Genomic DNA, 21880 nt, shown 5'->3' on the forward strand with positions numbered 1-21880 from the left:
CTTTACCATTGGACTCCATGTCCGTTCGCAGCCATGCGTTTTGCTTGACTGTGATTTATGTTTGAAGAAAAATTCAACGTCCTTGCGTCTTGCCAGTGAACACCTTAAGGATGTGTCTGGCATTAACTCTCAAGATTGGGACTTAACGAAACTTGCTACAGCTCTGAAGATGATATGTTACCCTGAAGAAAAGAATTGTAGTTGGCGATCCTCAAGAGGTAAATCATAATACTTTGTAAATGTGTTCTCGGCTGCTCCATTCGGTGGAAACTTGTCATTCATGTAGGGTCCGTTTGGTTGGGAGATAAAGTGGGATGGGATAGGGTCATCCCTGTTTTTAGGGATGTGATGATCTCTTTTTTGTTTGGTTGGTTGGATGGGATGAGTCTCTTTTTTGTTTGGTGGGAGGGATGAGGACGGATGGGAATGAGAATCATCAACTAATTATTTTTTTTAATTTTAAATAATAATTATTAATAATACACTAATCAACATGCACCAACATATATTAATGTTACTCTTGCCATAGTCATTACTAATTAACAATAAAATATACTAATTAACCATAATCATACTCTAATTAGCTCATTAATTAGCAATAATTAGGACATTAACCCTTACAAATTCTAATCTTATATTAATATGTACTAATAAGTAATACAAGCATACTAATATTATTAATCATTTTACTAATGTGCATGATTAGCAAAGATGGATGGTTTCATCTCACCAATTTTGAGGGATATCTTCATCCAGCATATTGAGAGAATATTCTTTAGAAGGGATCATCCCATTCCTGCTGCCCCTGAACCAAACACCACAAAAATAGAGATCGTCCCATCCCATCCCACCTCATCCCTTGAACCAAACGGACCCGTAATGGGCCGAAGCGTGTTTTTTTTTTCTAGATGTTTCAGTAGATGAGCTATCAAAGTTGGTGGCCGATGCACATAAATATGATGGTAAGATCGTAAAGGGCATTTGCTTGACAATCTAAAAAGAAATGGCGTTTCTCTGTGAACTTAGGACTGCGAATCAATTAATATTGGGGTCCTTGGTTAAGGAGGCTAAAGAAGCGTATGAAGCTGAACAAGCGGATGTGCTGAGAAGCCATGAGTGATAAAGGAGAAGAGCTAACTCAGAATCGGCAAAAGATCTCATTTTTTTGGTACTGTGAAGGAGAATTGGCCCAAAAACTGGATCATGGGGCTGAAGCTGCCATGCAGGATGTCGAGCATTTGATGCAGATGGTTGGACGACAAAAGTATTAGATAGACCACACTGCGTCCGTGTTTGATTATTTTGACTATGTGGTCGCATTTCGAGGTTTCTTTTCTTCGAATCACCTAAAACTGCATAGTAGTTAATTAGTTGATAATTACGGTGGCAAGTAATCGGTAAAGCTCTACTGTTATTTAATTGTTTATTGGGGGTTAACTTTTTTTTTTTAAAAAAGTTAGTGGGCTTATCTATGTATCTGCAATGTTTTTGTATCTGGGCTCCTTGAGGATTTCAAAACCCAACAAATCTCGAACCGACACGGACTGCTATGTGTTCCTGCCACTCCAACGGCTCTAGTACCGTAAAATGCCAGTACAGCAGTGATGGCGAGACACTGGCACGGGCTGCTGGCTGCGGTGTGCCGCGCGGCCCGGGCAAACCTCCTCGCAACGGTCGCGGCTCGGCGGCTCCCCCCGCACGGTGCTCGCCCAAAGGTGCGCGACTTGCTTCGCCCGCTCGTGCCCTGCCGTGCCGCGACGCGAGCCCCGCTCCCGCGCGTCGGTGATCCCACCGGCGGGCTTCCCGGGCAGCGGAAAAACGATACAAGGTACGCCCGCTTTAACGGCCCCCAACGTCCTCCCCGAAAAGCAAAAACTAAAGCCGCCCAAGCCGCTGCACAGCACGGCGCTAGAGGCAAACGCACTCGCCTCTCGGCCGGCTCCATCCTGGTCAAAACTTTCGGCCCGCTGCGAAGCGAGGGAGAGGGCCGAGCCCGAGCATGAGGGAGCAGCAGGAGGCCGGTGAGGTGGCGGGGCGCCGGGGCGGGGTCATCAGGTCGCTGCTCGGCGTCGAACGCCGGCTCGCGGAGGGCGCCGAGGGGGGAGTCGGAGTCTCCTCCGGGGAGAAACCGTCGGGCGCGGACGCGGGCGGCGAGGAGAGGAAGGCCGTGGTGAGGGTTGTGGCCGTGGACATGCCGCCCGCGCTGCAGCGGCGCGCGTTCCGCTGCGCCCGCGACGAGCTCGCCGCGATGCCGCACTTCCCGCGCCGGCTCGAGCCCAAGCGCCTCGCGCTCGCACTCAAGAAGGTAAGTTCTAAGCACAAGCCAGCTACTTTACTGGCACTTCACCTTCGCTGCGCTGTTTCTGCAAATTGGCCGTGGGCAAATTGCTTATTTGGAAAAACGCATAGTTAACTGAATACATTCTCCAATGATAGTACTTGGTCGTGTCCTAATGAAATGCTCTTTTTATTAGTCGCGGATTAGAGTATCTGAGGTTGTGAGGTTGTTCATACTTGGGCCTGAGACATCTTGCTTGTTACGAACAAGAAATGGTTGCTACAGCCCCCAAGAACTACTCCCATGGAGCAGTTTTGGTTCTTGGAGAGCATGCATTGCCACGATATTGTGGTTGCACCCTCTCGTGCAGTGCGCGTTCTCACAGCAATACAGTCATAAACTCATAACTCGTTACTGGTTTATGCTGTATCCGTCGTTGCGGCCTTGCTGACGAGGATTGTGCCAAGTGCGTTCATGTCCATGCTGATAGACGCTCTGCATTGTTTTGTACCGTTTTGTTTTTGCTGCCTAAATGGTGTTCTTCAGATTGCCCCTGAACTGCCCTCATGCGTCTGAATCGAAAAATATGCTTGTTGTTTGTTTCCCACTCAGCTCACCTGGACAGGTCTGGGAATTGCTGATCCCATCATTGGCAGTTGAAGTATCGGTTTCTGAACAACTAGGCAATGGGGTCAAGTTGAATGAAGTATGTCTTGCAATTGTGCTGAGACATCCTTATGCAATCTATGTAGTAGCTAACTACCACTAATCCTACATTAGCATTGAATACATTGCGCAATCAGAAGGTCATGTCATCATGTATTCAGGTGGTTGTCATTTCACAAAAGGACAGACAAGTTTGACTGTAATGATGACCATTGAATCTTGAATTTGCTGCATGTATTGAAAAATTTCAACCTGTCACTTTAGAATGTTTAATTAGTGCCCGGCATGGTTATTGCTCGTATCAGTTCATCCTACAATTATATATGGTAAAGACTGTATGGATCTTTTCACTTACCTGAATCTAACAAAATCTCTAAACAACCAAACAGATGAATCTGGGTCCATCTCACACATTTCATTCCCATGCTTAATCAGACAACCACATATCCCCATTATTTGTCGGCATTTTTCTCATTTTGTCTGTGTTATTCTGTTTTTGGATGCAATCTTGTACATACTGATAATATCTCATCCTTTGCTGACAGGAGTTTGATACTGCTTACGGGCCAGCTTGGCACTGCATCGTAGGGACGAGTTTCGGTTCATATGTCACGCACGCCCGGGGTGGATTCTTGTACTTTTCTGTTGATAAGGTCTACATCCTGCTGTTCAGGACAGCGGTAGAGCCCTCACCCAGTCACCCCATTGACGACGACCGGACAAATGGTTCATGAATATTCACTCTTGGGGCAGGCCAAATGCAGGTGTTCAGAAAGCCAGGCTTTGCCTTGTAAATTGCACTGTTCCTACCATGGCAATGGAAACTCCTGTTTTCCTCGCTGCTTATGATTCTGATAGAATTTTACGTGGTTGGTATCTTCTGTTTCAGCTGAATGCTGTGCTTGATGGTTGTGTGTTATAGTTGAAAGTGCATCTAGGTCTCTACATGGGTTTTGATGATTGATGATAAGCGATTAAGGGACTAATATGTTCAATAAGTATTTGAATAGGTAAAAGTTCTAATGATGAAAGTTAAACGATGTTGGTGATCTATAAAAATGAAGAAAGAAGATGGCGCTAGGATACGTCTATGGTTATAAGAATTTTATTTTATATTGAATATAGGAATGCCGTACTACTAAGAGGGATGCAACATTAAAAACTTTGTTATGAACTTAGTGCTCAAAGATTATCCTTAGAATAAGAGACACTATTCATAATACGAATATTTGGGTATAATTTTTTTTGGAAAAATTGGAAGTTCCGATTGGTTCGATTAGAAGTTTTGGTCATAGTCGGAATGCCTGATGTTTTGGGTTTTGAAGGCTCTTGGGTTTCTAGTTTTGATTTAATCGGAACTTCCGACATTTTGGTCGGAAATTCCGATGTAGATCGGAATGTCCGGGTTGTCTCAATCCTCGAGTTCTCAGGTTAGAATTCTTTTGCTAATCAGAAGTTTCGGTTCTGTGATTAGAAGTTCTGATGTAGATTAAATAGTTTGGCCTTGTCAAAATCTTGGGTTCTCGTGATGGAAGTACTTTGCTAATCGAAAGTTCCGATATGTGAGGTCGAAAGTTCTGATGTTTGTATTCTTCCAGTGGTTTGGATGGAGTAGGTCGATGCTGTTACTTTGCATAGATCGGAAGTTTCAATATATATATCAGAAGTTTCGATGAGGACTGAAAAATCACATAACGGCCAGTTTTTTGGGTACTCTATAAATACCCCTCCACCTCAACAAAGATTGCTGCCGATCCCTTTGTCTTATGAAAAATATTTAGAGCAATGTTTCACCTCTCCACTCTCCCTTCTAAGTGATTTGAGAGGAGGTTCAAGTGCTAGTGAAAGCGTTGAAATCTTTGAGCACTATGATTCATCTCCAAGCATTCTTCATGCACATTTGTTACTCTTGAGAGTGCAAAAGAGATATGGGACACACACCGTGATACCCATGAGGGTACTTCAAGCGTCTGAGAATCGAAGATTGAGTTATTGAGGAGCAAGTTGGATCGCTTCACCATGAGCGATGATGAGACACCAAGTGATATGTACAACCGTCTAAGCCTACTCGTGAATGAGATAAAAAGGGCTTGGATGCAAGGAGATGATCGATAACTTCATAATCAAGAAAATGCTTCGAGCCATCACTCCAAGGAATGTCAGTTTAGTGACTCTCATCCATGAGCGACAAGATTTCAACACACTCAAACCTCATGACGTCCTGGAAGAATCCTAGCACATGACTTGATGCAACAAGAGTTGAAGGAAGTCTATGATCTGCACAATCAAAGCTCAAGCTTAAAGAAATAAGATCTAACTTTAAAAGCAAGAAGAGAAACCGAATCAAGCACAAGTGAGCACAAGAGGATGTTACTTTGCATAGATTGGAAGTTCTGATCTATATATCGGAAGTTCCGATGTGGGCCGAAAAAGTACATAGCAGCTAGTTTTTAGGGGGTACTCTATAAATACCCCTCCACCTCTCCCAAGCCGACTGCTACTCCCTTTGTCTTGTGAAAAACATTTAGAGAAACTTTTCACCTCTCCTCTCTCCCTTCTAAGTGATCCAATCTCTGGTGAGAGATTTGAGAGGAGATTCAAGTACTAGTGAAAGCATTCAAATCTATGAGCATTAGGGTTCATCTCCAAGCATTCTTCATGCGCATTTGCTACTCTTGGAGATTGAGGTCTCCTAGACGGTTAGGAATCGCTTACGAGCCATCGATTCATCTGTGGTGCATCGTGAGAAGTTTGTGAATGCTAGATTTTGCCTCCGTAAGGAAAGAAATATGAAAGGAAGATGAGGAGTACTTCATGCTATCTCGGGAGGAAAAAGGGTTAAAAGAGACCCAACTCAAGTGTGATCGACCCCCTCAACAGAGACTTAAGATCCCCTTAAGGATCTGAACTTCGGGAACAAATCCATCTTGTCTCTGCCTTCGATTATTTCTCACCTCTTATGTGATTTCAAGCAGTTCGCTTATTATCTTGAGTCAGACTTTGTGATTGCTAGTTCTACTTCAAATTAAATAGCATCATATCATGTTGCATCCTACTTTTCTTAGTTTAATTTATCTTTGCTTGTAGATCTAGCTAGATTCAAATTTCAGGCAAATAGGAACTTCCGGTGTCAGTCGGAACATCTGATATTTAATATCAGAACATCTGACCTGTTCTCGCTGTGCTATTTTAATATTTGGAAAGGTGCCTATTCAACCCCCCTCTAGGCTGGTATCTTGGTCCTTCAATTGGTATCAGAGACTAATCTTTCAATTAGGCTTAACCGCTTGGAGAGTTCCCATACGGAAAAAGGGGAAAGAACTAGAATCCCATATGAATATCCAAATGCATCTTCTACATACATATCAAGTCCTTCCTGTAGAGCTCCATACTTTGATGGTACACCTTATGCCGTATGGAAACATAAGATAAAAATACATTTGAAATCTATTAACCCTTCTATTTGGCGTATAGTGGAAAATGGCTATACCATGCATGATTCAAGTAAGCCCACCCCCGAACATGATCTCAATGAACACAAGAACACTCAAGCCACAAATGCAATCTTTAACGTGGTGAGTGGAGATGAGTTCAACCGGGTGGAAGGTCTTGAGAGTGCAAAAGATATATAGGATACACTTCGTGATACCCATGAGGGCACTTCAAGCGTCCAAGAATTGAAGATTGAATTATTGAGGAGCAAGCTGGATTGCTTCACCATGGGCGATGATGAGACACCAAGTGATATGTACAATCATCTAAGCCTACTCATGAATGAGATAAAAGGGCTTGGATGCAAGGAGATGGCCGATAACTTCATAGTTAAGAAAATGCTTCAAGCCATCACTCTAAGGAATATCACTTTAGTGACTCTCATTCGTGAGCGAGAAGACTTCAACACACTCAAATTTCATATCGTCCTTGGAAGAATACTAGCATATGACTTGATGCAATAAGAGTTGAATGAAGTCTATGATCTCAACAACCAAAACTCAATCTCAAAAAAAAAAAAAAAACAAGATCTATCCTTGAAAGCAAGGAGAGAAACTAAATCAAGCACAAGTGAGGATGATAGTGAAGATCACCAAGACAAGGGAGACATGACACTTCTCATAAAGAGATCTAGCAAGTTTCTCAAGAAGAATGGCCACAACAAGGGTGGTAGAAGGAAAACCTTTGGCAAGTCAAAGGGAAGACACTCATTAAGAAGATGCTATGAGTGTGGCGAATCGGATCACTTCATAGCCGATTGTCCAAACAAGAAGGACAAGAAAGACTATGCGAAGAGAGAGAAGTATAACAAGAAGGAGAAAAGCAAGTACCACGAGAAGAGCTTCAAATGTTAAGCTCACATTGGTTAATAATTGGACTCCAACGACTCTGACACCAACTCTAATGAGGATGAAGGTGTTACCACCATTGCTTTTGCAACCACTCCACCGACCAAGTCGCTCTTTGATCATTCAAGCGATGATGAGGCATCCATTTGTCTCATTGGAAAAGGGCGCAAGGTACCATCTACTAGAAAATCCCATGATATTGATATGACTAGTGAACATAGTAGTAGTAGCGATAGTGATGATGATTTGCTAGATGATTTAAGCAAAATATCTTAACCTAGCATGTGTGAATTACTTGAAATAATAGAAGTTCAAGAGTAAACTCTTGAGAAGCAAGAAGAATTACTCATCTTTGAAAAAGAGAGAAACTTTGAACTCGAGAAGACCCTTGATAAAGAGAGGGAGAAAAATAAAAATTAGGCTAAAATGCTTGAGTTAGCCAAAACTTCAAATGTTAGTCCTGAGAACTCAAGTGAAATATTTCTAATTAGATTGCTTAGATAAAGTCCATAAAACTCTTGAAGTCGAATTTGAAGGACTTGATAATATCCTCACAAGGGAAAAAAGGGTTGAAACCTTGGTACAAAAGCAAGGATTCATCAACTTTATCAAAGCCAAAAGTATCCAAAACCATGATCATGCACCTCAAGCCACTTTTGATGCATCGTACATGCTTACAAAAGTGCTTCATGGTAGAATTGTTGCTAAGTATGTTGGTGTTCGAAATAAGTATGTTTCTATTAAGAAATCTATTTGGGTACCAAAAATGCTTGTGATTAACATGAAAAGATCCAAGCAAGTGTGGGTACCAAAAATGCTTGTGATTAACATGAAAAGATCCAAGCAAGTGTGGGTACCTAAAAAAAAAGAATTTGACCTATTTTTGTAGAACTATGCCTTCGGTGGAAGAAGTTGAGTAATCGATAGCGGATGCACTAATCATATGACCGGAGAGAAATCCATGTTCTTATTAAATAATTTCACCCGAACAAGGTATGGTTAATGGCGGAAAGATCTAACCAAAATATGATTGGCACTAAATGGGCTTTCCGCAATAAGCAAGATGAAAACATGACAGTGACGAGGAAAAAGGCAAAACTAGTTGCACAAAGCTTTACACAAATCGAAGGTTTGGACTTTGGTGAGACTTACGCCCTCGTTGCTAGATTAGAGTCTATTAGTATATTATTTGCTTTTGCTACTCAATATGATTTCAAGCTTTATCAAATATATGTAAATAGTGTATTTCTTAATGGACCCTCTTAGAATTGGTATATGTTTGAATAACCCCTAGGTTTCGAAGATCCCAAGTTCCCATCTCATATCTATAAACTCTATAAGACACTCTATGGGCTTAAACAAGTTCCTAGAGCGTGGTATGAGAGCCTTAAGGACTTTCTAGTGAAGAATAAAAGTCGATACTACTCTCTTTACTAAAAATCTTAATGATGTTTTATTTATGTACCAAATATATGTCGATGACATTATATTTGATCCTACTAACAAATCTTTTAGTGAAGAGCTTAGTAAAATGATGACCAAAAGGTTCGACATGTCGATGATGGGGGAGTTGAAGTTTTTTCTAGGATTTCAAATGAAGGAACTCAAGAAAGGGACGTTCATATATCAAACCAAGTATATTAAGGATATGCTCAAGAGATTTGACATGGAGAACGCCAAACCTATTTGCACTCCCATGCAAGCAAATGGCCATCTCGATCTCAACAATGACGGTAAATCCGCTGATCAAAAGGTATACCGTTACATGATAGGCTCTTTGATTTATATTTGTGAACCTAGATCCAATGTTATGCTTAGTGTGTGCATGTGTGCAAGATTTTAAGCTGCTCTGAAGTAGTGTCACTTAGTGGTCGTTAAGAGAATTTTTTAATATCTAGTTTATACACCTAACCTAGAGCTTTGGTATCGTAAATGTTCAAGTTTTAATCTCATTGGATATTCCATTGCAGATTATGTGGGTTGTAAAGTGGATAGAAAAAGCACCTCGGATTTATGCTAATTCTTGGGTAGGTCTCTAATGTCATGGTCTTTCAAAAAATAAAATTCCGTAGCTCTATCCAACGTCGAAACGGAATATATTTCCACGGGTAGTTGTTGCACACAATTGTTTTGGATGAGGCAAACTTTGAAAGATTATGGAATTTATATGAGCAAAGTGCATCTCTTGTATGACAATGAAAGCGCAATCAAGATAGTCAACAACCTAGTCCAACACTCCCGAACCAAGCACATAGATATCTGACACCATTTCCTTAGAGATCACTCCACAAAAGGTGATACAGACATACAACACATAAGAATGGAAAAATAATTAGCGAATATCTTCACCAAGCCCCTAGATAAGTATAGGTTTTGCAAGTTGAGAAATAAGCTAAATATCCTAAATTCTCAAAACGTGGCTTGACTCTTAGCATACAATGTTTGCATTTTCCCAGGTGTTTGACCTAAGATGGTGAATATATCTTGGCAACATATTGCTCTCTACTTGAGCATACAAAGACCACATGATGTGAATAAATTGATATTTTTGTAATTAAGTGACCTTTGGGTGACTTATGCGTGAAATGTGAATCTATGTGCTAAGAGATCTCATTCTAAATTAATTTTGGTCCTAGTACAATGATTGGATTCATACAATCCATTTATCTTAGTTAATTCACTATTTTTGGTTCTATTTGTGTTTTTAACCCTTGTTAGATTTATTGGTTATTCTCATACCAATTTATCCATTTTAATACTCGGATCGTGTTGATTCGCTTGTGATCATAGCTTTGATTGCTCGTTTGTTCGCTGATCACAAGTGGAAAAATAACCAAAGTGTTTGACTGATAAATCTCTCTATAAATCCGTTGGTATCTCAAGTTTCAAATCTCTCAAGCTTCAATTTTTCTGGAATTTTTCACATATCAGATCATTCGGTTTTTCATACTGGAACATCCGATCTGTTGAAATTGCCAGATTTATCCTTGGAAAAATCCTCTTATCGGAATTTCCAATATTCCAATCAGAACTTCCAATCTTTAGTTTTTTTAAAAATTTTCACATATCGGAACTTCCGATGTGGGAATTTTGACAACATCTTTAACCTCAGTGAAACATTTTTTTCTCCTCATTCCTTTCGTTTCACTGCCGGCCTCTCACCGTGTCTCACGACTCTCTCGGCGGCTAGACGTTCTGAGCGACCGAATACTCCGATCTACCTCTGGTTAGGTCATCCTTCAGTTGGATTCGTTGTTTCCCCTCCAGATCGAAGCCCTACTTCATCTTTTGGTCTCTCTCAAGGTAATCTCATCAAGTTTCCTCTCCTCTTCAAATCTTAGGTTTCTTGCAAATCCCTTTAGTGAAAGTCTAACTTGTAGCTCCTTTCAAGGTTATTTGTGAATCTTGTAGAAATCTTGAGTTTGGTGCTAGGGTCTAAAAATCAGAACCTCCGATCGGGGACACCAGAACTTCCGATTAGATCGGATCTTCCAGTTGAAACTATCAGAACTTCTCATGTTTAGAATTTTCAGCACTTAAGTCTGTATTTTCATCTTATCTTCTTTTCGGTTGATCCTAAATCTTTATCTATATCATATTTGTCCTAGGATCAGTAGAAATGGAAGATAGACATGCCTATGAGAGGAGAATCAAAGCTAGAACTGATTCATCGTTGTCGGAAAGCTTAAGGGGAATACTCAAAACAAAGCAAACAACTAGAAGGAGCAGAAATCTTGATCCTACACCCATTCCTGGCACTGAGCAGAGTGCTCAAACATCAAATGTTGGGAGAGGTGTCTCTCTACCACCTAGAAGAGGAAGTACCTCTAGTGCCCAAGCAGAAATTGAGGAAGATATTGAGATGGAGGAATAAAGGGAAATTGGACCCTTAAGGATGCAAGTACCTGAAAGGTCCAATGATTATATAAGACATTGCCTCAACTACAATGGTAGATCTTCTATTGTAAAAAAGCAAAGAGAATCTGATTTTTTAAGTATGACAGATTCTCCACTGACAATCGTTTCTGAAACTTCTTTCAGCAGGAAGTATCCCACCTCTCGTATGCAGTGGATTGATTGGAGCTATTTGGAGAACCAAGATGATGATATCCTCAATGAAGTGATAGTAGTATGTGGCTTTTATATCTGAAAAGGATAATGGCTTTTGAATATCCTTGGTGTGATGAAGTGATTTCTCAGTTCTATGCTACTATATACGTTGGGAAGGATACTATAAGGACTATTCATTGGATGACCAATGATACTTGGTACAAAGTCAAGTATACAGCTTTTGCCAGACTCATGGGTTTCACTTTAGATGATCTTCGTAACACAGAGCAGATCCACAGTGAAAATGTTCTGGAAACAGGTGATATGGAATTCATGTACAATATGGACGATGAATACAAACTTGGCGAAACAAAAGGTCTTCTCCCTTTCTATGCTATCTCAACAGGATGTTCAGGAAGACCATTGTACCTAAGGATGGAGATGCCAACTGAAGGTTCATTTAGCCCTAAGTGTGATTTTGGTAATTAATGATAATACCTATGAACTAACAATTGTGTTGAGAATTGTAAGTAGGTTGTTTCATAGGTGATGCATGGTGGATTGAGCATGGATATATTGATGAATTCCATGAAGATTAAGAGAGATGTATAAAGATCAATGTAGGTGATGCTCATGTGATGAAGAAGAAGTTAGAGTAGAAGAGACCTCGAAGATTGAGTATGGTCTCAAGAAGATAGACAATATGCATTAAGACTAAGTCACTTATGGAACTAAGTGACTAAATATATGATATTGTCAATAGAGTTCTATGGATCAACTCATGTACTTTGTGCTTGAGAGTGAGTTAGAGTTAGGTTCCATAAGAAGGCATGAATTAAATTAAGATATTCAATATACCAAGTTAGAAGAGCAAGATCAAAACAAGTTTAGTGGACAACTTGTGTGCTTGATGCTTATGGTTCATACCTAAGTGGTGAAACAGATGAATATAATGTGAAAAGAGAAGTCTTCCACGCTTAGTGCATGGGAAACAATCAAGTGAACTTCATCAAGCTTTCTGAAGATCAAGTGAAGATCAAAATGGAAGAGAGGATGATCATCGTCATCAAGAGAAGAAGAGTTAATGATAAGCCTTGAAGAGTTATGAGAAGCGTCAGGGCGTGGATGATGTGTTCGTCAAGTCCGATGGGATTGTTTAAGGCAAAAGTATAACTAGAATAGGTTTTTTTGTTTTGCTGGTCTCAAGGAGTTTGGTGGGAGATTGGGTTATAGGATCAATAGCTGTACAATCAAGAGGGGCTGCCGAAAGTGTTGCTCGATTGTTGTGTCAAGTGCTCAAACCATGTGCTTAGTGCGGGATGTGTTTGTGTTGAGAGATCGCTTTATAAGTCCACGGTATCTAAAATGTGTTTTAGATTTAACCATTTGTTGTTGTTGTTGTTGTTGTTGTTGTTGTTGTTGTTGTCCTTTGTGGCGTGTGGTGATTAAACTCGTGGAAGTATCAGATGTGTGTTTATGAAAGTTCCTAGAGTGTCTTTGTTGGCAAAAGTTTGTGTGTATCGGAAATTCCGATGTTAGGATCGGATGTTCCGATTGGGGTCGGACAGTCCAGTCTCTGAGAATTTGGTGTTCTTAGGTTACTAAGTGATAGGTATCTGAAGTTTCAATGTGTCGATCGGATGTTCCGATATGGGTCAGACATTTTGGTTTGTTGAGAACTTGGTGTTCTCGGTTAACTGTGTGGGAGTCAATTGGAAGTTCCGATTGTGATCGTAATCTCTGGTCTTGTGCCGAGTTGGGGTTCTTAGTTAGGAGTTTGTTTTTAATCGAAAGTTTCAATGTCTGGATCGGAAGTTCTGATGTGTAGTTTCTGCCAGATCTAGGTTGGTCTGTGAAGTTCAAAATCTGTTGTTTTAAACTGATCAAAAGTTTTGATGTGGAGATCAGAACATCTGATGTGTGCTGGAAAAAGATGTAACAGCTTGTTTCCGACCGTTAAGGTTTTAGAGATCGGAAGTTCTGATTTGGGGATCGAAAGTTCCAATCAGTGAAGAATTTGCCCAACAGCTAGTTTTTTTAGAGTGAAGTATAAATACCATTTAGCCTCATTTTATGGGGCTAGTTGCTCGGCTAGCTTTATGTTTCCTGTGTGAGGTGTTTGAACTTAGTGTTTCACCTTTGAGTGCTCCCCTTCCCTTTCTATCAACATTTGGTGAGAATCAAGCTTTTGTGGCTTAGTGAATAGAGGAAGAGAGGTGTGAAGAGTGTGGTGCTTTGGTAGCTCACGGTTGTCGCATTAGTTACATGTGTTGAGCACTCAGCGTTGATCGTACGTGAGTTTGGGAGTTTGTTACTCTTGGAGACACCATCTCCTAGATGGCTTAGTAGTGGATTGTCGGCGATCTCCTCAGGTGAAGATTGTGAAGAGGCCCAGAAGTGGTAGCGGAACTCACCATCTCCGGGGTGGAGGAAGATTTGGTTATACTGGGGATGAGGAGTGCATATGTGCAATCTCGTGAGAAAAATGGTTGACCGAGATTACTCAACGGAGACACAAGATATTGATAGATATCTGAACTTCGGTAACAAATCATTTATCTTCATGTTTCCTTACTCTTGTGCATTACTTTCATATTTATGATTGTATGCTTATTTGTATGCGTATTGAGTTAATTTCGTGATATTTAAATCTACTGCTTTGCAATTGATCAGAAGTTCTGATGAACAGTATCGAAAGTTTCGATGAACAGTAAAATTGGAAGTAGCGATGAGCAGTAATTAGACCATCCGATGAACGGCAATTTCAGCAAGTCTTTTTAGAGTTTCTTGCTAAATTTGAATAATCTTTTTCACACTCTAGGATTATGACATTCACATTTGTTTAGCGTGTTTGTGCACTAGTTGAGCCTAATATATTTAGGTTTTTCTATTGTGAAAAATCTGTTAGTTTTATTTCCGCTGCAAGTTTAGTCCAAATAGTAAAAAAGGTCGAAGTTTTGTAAAAACTCCTATTCACCACCCTCTAGGCAACATCATTATCCTTTCACCAACGGTATTCTATCTTACACAAGGAACTTGGTTGCTCAGATGAAGGAGAACACAAAGTTTGATGTGTTCAACTTTATTTGGTCGCATTTGAAGGTGACACCAATATCCCAGAATTTTGCGTGTTGCGTAGGTAGCATTAGGCGGTCACTCAAATAGCAATGCATGCATCTAAGCATACTTCTCCCATTAATTTGTATCATATGCATCATATGTGATAAACTATGCTTTATGTATGTTATGCATAAGTTCGAGTTGATGTCAGATTTATGATGGGTAGAACCTATATTGATGCACTAATTCTCCCGTCTCGAATAATTATTGATGCGTATCCTTGTAGCCTGGTTTTAATATGGTGTTATCTAACTTAAAATGCTATTTGTGATGCTTAGCAAGTGTTGAGGTCATCAGTAGAAGTCGAACGGTGAAATGTTTCATCGTTCGCGAGTATATGCTTTAATTACTTGCACAATGATCATAATGATGGGTTGATGGTGTTGGTTGGATGACTGATGATGATAAGACGAGATGTGGGCGGTGTTATGTGTCTTTGTCCTTCTCGAATGTGGAGTTCACCTAGGTAGGTCGAGAAAGAGACCCAAACACCATAGACCGCTTGCATCGTTTAAACATCGATAGTTGTTACAGTTGGCTTTAGCACTTTTTATACTTACTACATATCTAAAATTATCTTCTACCCTATGTTATTGGTGAAAAAATGAGTTTCTTTGTAATATGCATTATTAATAAATTAATACATCACATTATAATAAATGGGCATTACAAAGGAATTTACTTTTTCACCTTATAAACTAGAGTAGAAGATAATTTTAGAAATTAGTACATCACATTAGAGGAATATTAGTGAATTTTACCTGATTTTTTGGGAATTTTTATGAGGTCTTAAAAATTGCTAGAAGTTGCAAAATTAGCACATTTTGGGGAATTTTAGTTTGAATATACACAAGATTTTTAGGTGAATCCAGTTAAAATAGGTTTCCTATGAATTATAGAGCACGTACAAAAACCGACACATTTTTTAGCATTTTTTAGTTTGAATTACACAAGATTTTTAGCTCTCATTACTGTTTTTTCAACTCTCGGTACTGTTCTAGCAGTTACTGTTTATGCTTAGTCACTGACATGCGGGCCCAGTGGCATTTTGGCGATGTCTTACGGTAGGATGGCAAATGGGAGTGCACCATCCAGGAGAGTGGCAAATAGTCAATTGCCCCCTATTCGTCGGTGCACGTCGGTGCAATGGGATAGAATAAACTACGTGAGACTAAAGAAATACACCTCCTTTCTATGATCGAGTCTTTGAAATTTATTTGAAATTATACAAATATAATGGGTTAAGCTCATATATTCTGACAATTTCTTCAGAATTTGGTTCTCCAATTGTAGATTTCTAAATCCCAACCACTCATGCACTAACATCATTTCCATAGTCATTTCTCAAGTTAAACCATCGAAGAGGTTCAAGCAAGAAGGCCATAGGTTCTTCAACTACCTCAGCTACCACGCAACGCTTGTTCCCATGCCGATTCCTCCTCTCCATTTTCTTACACGAATAGCTGTATCAGTTCATCACTACACTCAAGCTGGAAACTTAAACCGTTATACTGGAATAACCCAAACTTGAAGAAAATGGCACGGCGTGATGCAACCACGCTTGGGGTATAAATTAACGCCTCGCCACCCCGTTACAAACCATCGCCACTCAGCAGCTGCAGCAGCCAACAGCACAAGAAACACGAACACACACAGAAAACTGCAGATACTTCAGAGGCAAAGCAACAATGGCATCTCTCGCCGTTGTCTTCGCCATTGCCGTCCTCGCGCATTCAGTCATCAGCGGCACCGCCGACACGACTACGACCGGCGAGAGAAATCTTACAATACCTTCTGCTCCCTCAACGATCAAGGGTCCAGTGACCTACGTGTTCGGCGACTCGATGTCGGACGTGGGGAACAACAACTACTTCCCCATGTCCCTCGCCAAGTCCAACTACCCTTGGTACGGCATCGACTACCCCAACGGCGAGCCCACCGGGAGGTTCACCAATGGGAAAACCATCGGAGACTACATGGGTAAGTGCAAATATCACCTCAACAAACTGTATGTACGCAGACTACTGGTTGATCAACACGGCACGATCGACCAAGTGGCATGACCTGCGGCGTCGTTTCTGTCGACGCAGCTGACAAGTTCGGCGTGGCGTCCCCACCGCCGTTCCTGTCCCTGTCGATGTATGGAAAAGACGTGCTCGGCGGCGTCAACTTCGCTTCCGGCGGCGCCGGCATCCTGAACGAGACAGGCGTCTACTTCGTAAGACACGCCGTTACTTCACTGATTCTCCACCTGGAATGCTCCCGGTTTGTCTCCGTAATGCCATGAAACATTGTGGTGCTGCAGGTTCAATACCTCTCCTTCGACGAGCAGATATCGTGCTTCGAGATCGTCAGGAAGGCGATGATCGCTAGGATCGGCAAGAAGGCCGCGGAGGCCGCGGTCAATGCGGCATTGTTCCAAATCGGACTTGGCGAGTATCGGCGGTTTCTTCATCTTACTCACATGTGCTGGGTGGGCATTAACGTGAAGTACGTACGTATCTGCAGGGAGCAACGACTACATCAATAACTTTCTGCAGCCGTTCATGGCGGACGGCAAGACGTACACGCACGACCAGTTCATCCGCCTCCTCATCACCACTCTGGACCGGCAACTCAAGGCAAGAATTGGCACTCACGCTGTCCCAGAACTCAAGGCAAGGGTTGTTCATAAAATGGATCACTCACATATAGATCGATTGGCTTCCCTGCAGCGTCTGTACGGGCTGGGCGCACGGAAGGTCGTGTTCAACGGGCTGGCCCCGCTGGGTTGCATCCCGTCGCAGCGCGTCCACTCGGCGAACGGGCAGTGCCTGGGCCAAGTGAACGAGTACGCCGTGCAGTTCAACGCGGCCGCCAGGAAGCTACTCGACGGCATGAACACCAAGCTGCCCGGCGCGCAGATGGCCCTCGCCGACACATACTCCGTCGTCATAGAGCTCATCGACCACCCCGAGAAGCACGGTACCATCAAACACAGCGCACGGTGGCAAAGACATATCACTTCCTGTGCACGGCCGGCCGGCGAGCCGTCTCGTCCTGGTGCGCCATGCACGCGCGCACGCGTGCTCAACTGCTCTAACGCGTGGCACCTTTCGGTTTCGCAGGGTTCACGACGGCTCACACGTCGTGCTGCAACGTGGACTCGGAAGTGGGGGGCCTGTGCCTGCCCAACACGAGGCCCTGCCTTGACCGCAGCGCGTTCGTGTTCTGGGACGCGTACCATACCTCGGACGCCGCCAACAAGGTGATCGCCGACCGCCTCTGGGCCGACATGATGAGCGCCGGGCACTGGGGCGCTTCGGCTCCTCCTCTCGCCGGGGCGTCAAGCCCAGCCCCGGCGCCGTCTCCGTCCCAGGGAAACTAAACCGACCGTGCCAGTGCACGGTGCGCCCAGCGGTGTGTTCTGGGTATTGCCAGTGCCGATATACGATGTTGGTGTCACCTGTTTCGTTCAGACTTCTGATAGTGCAAGAATGTTGAGTTGAAACAGAGGGCGAGGAAAAATATTTTGTGCTTGTAAATTTGTATACACACTATACACATCTCATAGTGAAAAGGAAAAATGTCCCCCGTAGATACGGTAAATCGCTTGAGAGCTTTATTTTGTTTTTGAAGATGATCACTTGCGAGTTTGAACTTGATGCGAGTTATCTCAGCTATCCTTTTCCACCATCGTGTAAATCTTTTTCCGCCATAAAAATCCCACCATCATGCTCTTAGGGTACAAACCGGTGAATCTAAAGATATCCAACGACTCTCTTTAATTTAATTAATGGTGAAGACTAATTTTGGAACGTGTACGTGTTTGTCTTCCCGCGCACACCCGCTCTGCCGTTGAATGCGTATCCATCGTGGCGCCGCATGGCGCCCTCCGTGGAATTTTCAAAGCAATCCTGGGCCTGCGATGGATGACGTGATGGAGGGGAAAAAAATTCTCACTATTTTACGCCTGTAGTCCCTCTAGTTGTGGTCTCACGCATCATCGTCTGTAGGAAACTGGCTGATGAGGCAGGGAAGGGGTTGTTTCTGGACAGGTCAGGAGCCACACCATTTGGAGGCATCTGGGCGCTCACATGCTGCAGGTACATTCAAGACAGAGGAACTCTCATGCTCTCATATCAGGCACGCAGTAGAGCAGGCAGGACAGGGGCTCCATTCTCATCCACTTCCTTGCTCGACCTCATGTGTATCCTCTGTTCTCATCTCTCCCCACCCATCCATTGCCATGATAAGCAATCCCCGCAAGGAACACCTCTCTCTCTCTCGTTTTCGTTCCCCACTCGCAAAATCGACTGATTAAGGTTTGTTTTTGCATTTGATCCAGCGGAAAATTGAAGCGTGGTGGGGGAGTGCTTCCAGGAAGATGAGTTCCATGCATGAAACCCATACTCTCGTGGTTTGGAGATTCGATTCTGTTGCCTTCCTGCAAATAACTCGTGTCGAGGTTAATCTCTAATAATAATTTCAGATGTACTGATCGATGGGTACGTGAACACATTGGCGGTATGTGTTTATGATGAACTCAAGAACATATGAATTATCTAGGTTCAGATCTCATTAAGAATAACTAGTCATACGTCATGTGTATTTTGTTATTAGTATTTGTGAACTAGTTACAGATGAGTTTTTTTTACTCCTGCTTTTTCCCCCTTATAAATCGGATGCTCCTCTTTTTATATGTTAGAAACAATTGAACTCTGTTTAGTAGACCTATGTCTGACTAGATATTCTACTATTAGATTATTATCGTAGAGAATCAGGTGAACCCAACTTGCTCTAAGAACTCTGCCTATCTGTCCCATCCGTGGAACGCCATCGCACCTGCCTCCCTCGGTCACCTGGCCTGTCCCATCGCCGTGCGTCGTAAGTTTGTCTGCCAAGCCGTCTCATCCCTACTTTCCGTGAGTCTACCTGCAAAATCATCTATTTGTCCGATCGTTATGCAGATCCTGTCTCATCCGCCACGTGACGCAAGTCAGTCCGCAACATCTCATTCCGTAGCACTTAATGCTACAGGACAGAGCATTGCCCATCTACGCTGGCCACGACTTTGTTCACTAGAGGAGGTACTTCATGAAGGAAAACATTGAGTAGACACTAATAAATACGATTAGATAGATTAGGCATAAGCGTCCAGCGACCAGCGAGGGCTGGTCACGGGACCGTATTATATCGTAAGAAGATTGACCGCGCAAGCCTTGCACTGGTCGTGCGAGTCAAGGGCTGGTCGCATGATGGGCTAAAGTTCAGGAAAAATCCCCCGCTACTCGCCACATTTCTCGTGGGGCCCGTTAGCCAGAATGCTCCCTTACTCAATACTTTGACAATAGCGCCCAAGCTTTCTCGTGGCTGTGGTCAGGTCTGGTCTCGCCATCTGGGCTCTGTGGGTACATAGTCCATCCAGAGAGTTGTCGTTGATGTCGTTTAGCTTTCAGATTTTGACTCTAAACTCCACATCACGTAGGGAGGTTAAACGTCCTGAAAAAGAAAGAAAGAGAGAAACATTGATAGTCGCTGAGCTCGAGGGACTTTCAGTTCCCCATGTGTGCCCCCTTGGATTTCGAGCGATTTAGATGCCACATCGGTTGAGGTTCCTCAGTACTTCTGAGAGTGAGGTGCTTAAGATGAGATAGGTATAGGAAACTAAGGTGTTGGTGAGACGCAACCACACATGCATGGTTTTTGACCGGGAAGCAGCCATAAGCCCCTAGGGTGGTAAATGATAGGATCGGGGGTATTCCCCGCGGTAGTTCCACCCTTCACCCAAGCGTGAATCAATGGCTGATCGGACTATAAAAGTAGGAGTTCACCCAGCCGACCACCCATTGAAGTTTTTGCAAGGTGATAAGGCAACTCTTCTTGTGGATCATGGTGTCCTCCTCCCATTCCTCGTCGGGAAGGTCAATGATCTTGGAGGATTTGGCAAGGGTCGAGTCGCCTCTGACGTCGGCTCCGCTCGCTGTGGTGCCCCTCAGGAGCAAACAATCTCAAAGTCCTTCTTGCGAGGTTGGAGCCGATCGCCGTCGTGCTTCCCACGTTACAGAGAGTGTCTCCTTCTATCGCTCTCACTCGATCTCCGACCCGTGCGGTTGCCCCAGTCGAGATTATTGACATCTTCGACGACGAAGGGGAGATTGACTGAAACCTTATGGAGGAGGAGATTGATAGAGAGGAGAAGGCGGAGGAGGTGCAGAAGGAGGGTCAGTCGGGTTTGCCGGCGCCGGTCAGCAACTCTGGCAGGGTCTTCACGTCGGTCACCGTCCTTGGCCCCTATGCAAGTCATCGTCCGATTCTTGGTGCGACCAGTTGCCGCCTCAAGGATGAGTACAAGAGATTCATTGACTCGTTCAAGGGTAAGTAGGGGTCCACATACTTCAGAATTCTTGGAGGTGGTGGATCTTCACGATATGCTAGAGTTAGGTGGAATCTTTCCTTCAACCTGACTCTAGCCACCAGAGTCGAGAAGGAAAGAACAAGCATGTAATAGTATAGTTAGCCTAGTCGAATTCAATTGACCCGCAAGTAACCAATCTTTTTCATGAATGAAAATATTTCGGCCCTTTCTGATGGCCTCACCGATGGCTGGAAGACCACTCGGGAGCCTTGTGGGTTTTGGACCGTTCGATTCTATCTGTTGTTTGGAGTGTTTAGAGAGGTTTCCCTATGCTGTCACGGCGAGCATGCTCTGACTGGTCTGCCCTATTTGCTAGTTAGGCTTTCGAAGCACAGGACGACCCATAGCACAACAAGTCCTTCTGTGGCGACCAATGCCCGGCCCCAGTGGGGACTTGTGGCATTATGGTCGTTGTCCCGAATTGTTTGTACCTTTGACATTGTGTGAGCAGCGATCCCACACCGTTCATGATCCTTCAGCTATCTGGTCATTTTAACTTCTTGGTCGCCAGGTACTATAGTGACCATCGAGTGTTGTTGCGTGCAGTGGTCAGAGAGCCAATTTGGCGGGGGTCCGCTGGTGGTCGTGAAATCCTACAAAATAGAGAGTCTAATTTTTTGGAAAAAAAATTAGAAGTTATATTCCACACTCGTTTAGAAGGTTCTACAAAATAGAGAAATAGGCATGTCTCCGAGTAACCCTATACATAGAACTTGCACATCATGGTGATCTTCCAGGAGTTGTGTAATTCATGGCCGTCCTCCATGGCTAGCTTCACGGCACTAGGTCAAGTGACATCGGCCACTCTGTAGGGCCCTTCCCATTGGGGGGGGGGAGTTTATTCTGAGCAGCCTTATTTTGAATTTGCATAAGGACGAGGTAGCCTACAACCAGTCTTCGCTCCTGCACCTTGCGGTTGTGTTAGCGTATGAGGTTTTGCTGATATCAGGCAACTCAAATTAGGGCACGCTCGCGGAACTCTTCAATTAGGTTTACATCATCCTATTGTCATGCCACCTGGTCGTCGTC

The 21880-nt window shown here is 43.1% G+C and overlaps 2 protein-coding genes across 2 annotated transcripts; both read left to right on the forward strand.

Moving 5' to 3' along the window:
* Window positions 1-1623: 1623 nt before the first annotated feature.
* LOC133920381 (uncharacterized) lies at window positions 1624-3823 on the forward strand. Its single transcript, XM_062365002.1, has 2 exons — window positions 1624-2305; window positions 3490-3823. The coding sequence occupies exons 1-2, from the start codon at window positions 2000-2002 to the stop codon at window positions 3676-3678; spliced, it is 495 nt and encodes a 164-aa protein (XP_062220986.1). The 5' UTR covers window positions 1624-1999; the 3' UTR covers window positions 3679-3823.
* Window positions 3824-16061: 12238 nt separating this feature from the next.
* LOC133920382 (GDSL esterase/lipase At5g37690-like) lies at window positions 16062-18095 on the forward strand. Its single transcript, XM_062365003.1, has 6 exons — window positions 16062-16434; window positions 16545-16672; window positions 16760-16890; window positions 16967-17075; window positions 17169-17418; window positions 17562-18095. Exons 1-6 carry the CDS (start codon window positions 16143-16145, stop codon window positions 17819-17821), a joined length of 1170 nt encoding a protein of 389 aa, XP_062220987.1. The 5' UTR covers window positions 16062-16142; the 3' UTR covers window positions 17822-18095.
* The last annotated feature ends 3785 nt before the right edge of the window (window positions 18096-21880 follow it).

This window comes from Phragmites australis, chromosome 6, assembly GCF_958298935.1.
Source record: "Phragmites australis chromosome 6, lpPhrAust1.1, whole genome shotgun sequence".
Lineage (NCBI taxonomy): Eukaryota > Viridiplantae > Streptophyta > Magnoliopsida > Poales > Poaceae > Phragmites > Phragmites australis.

Bases quoted from the DNA above. Each gene is read 5' to 3' on its own strand.
- LOC133920381 (XM_062365002.1), top strand. From the start codon at position 2,000: ATGAGGGAGCAGCAGGAGGCCGGTGAGGTGGCGGGGCGCCGGGGCGGG. The intron at 2,306-3,489 runs GTAAGTTCTAAG...CTTTGCTGACAG, and splicing joins TCGCGCTCGCACTCAAGAAG to GAGTTTGATACTGCTTACGG.
- LOC133920382 (XM_062365003.1), top strand. From the start codon at position 16,143: ATGGCATCTCTCGCCGTTGTCTTCGCCATTGCCGTCCTCGCGCATTCA. The intron at 17,076-17,168 runs GCAAGAATTGGC...GCTTCCCTGCAG, and splicing joins CTCTGGACCGGCAACTCAAG to CGTCTGTACGGGCTGGGCGC. The intron at 17,419-17,561 runs GTACCATCAAAC...TCGGTTTCGCAG, and splicing joins CGACCACCCCGAGAAGCACG to GGTTCACGACGGCTCACACG.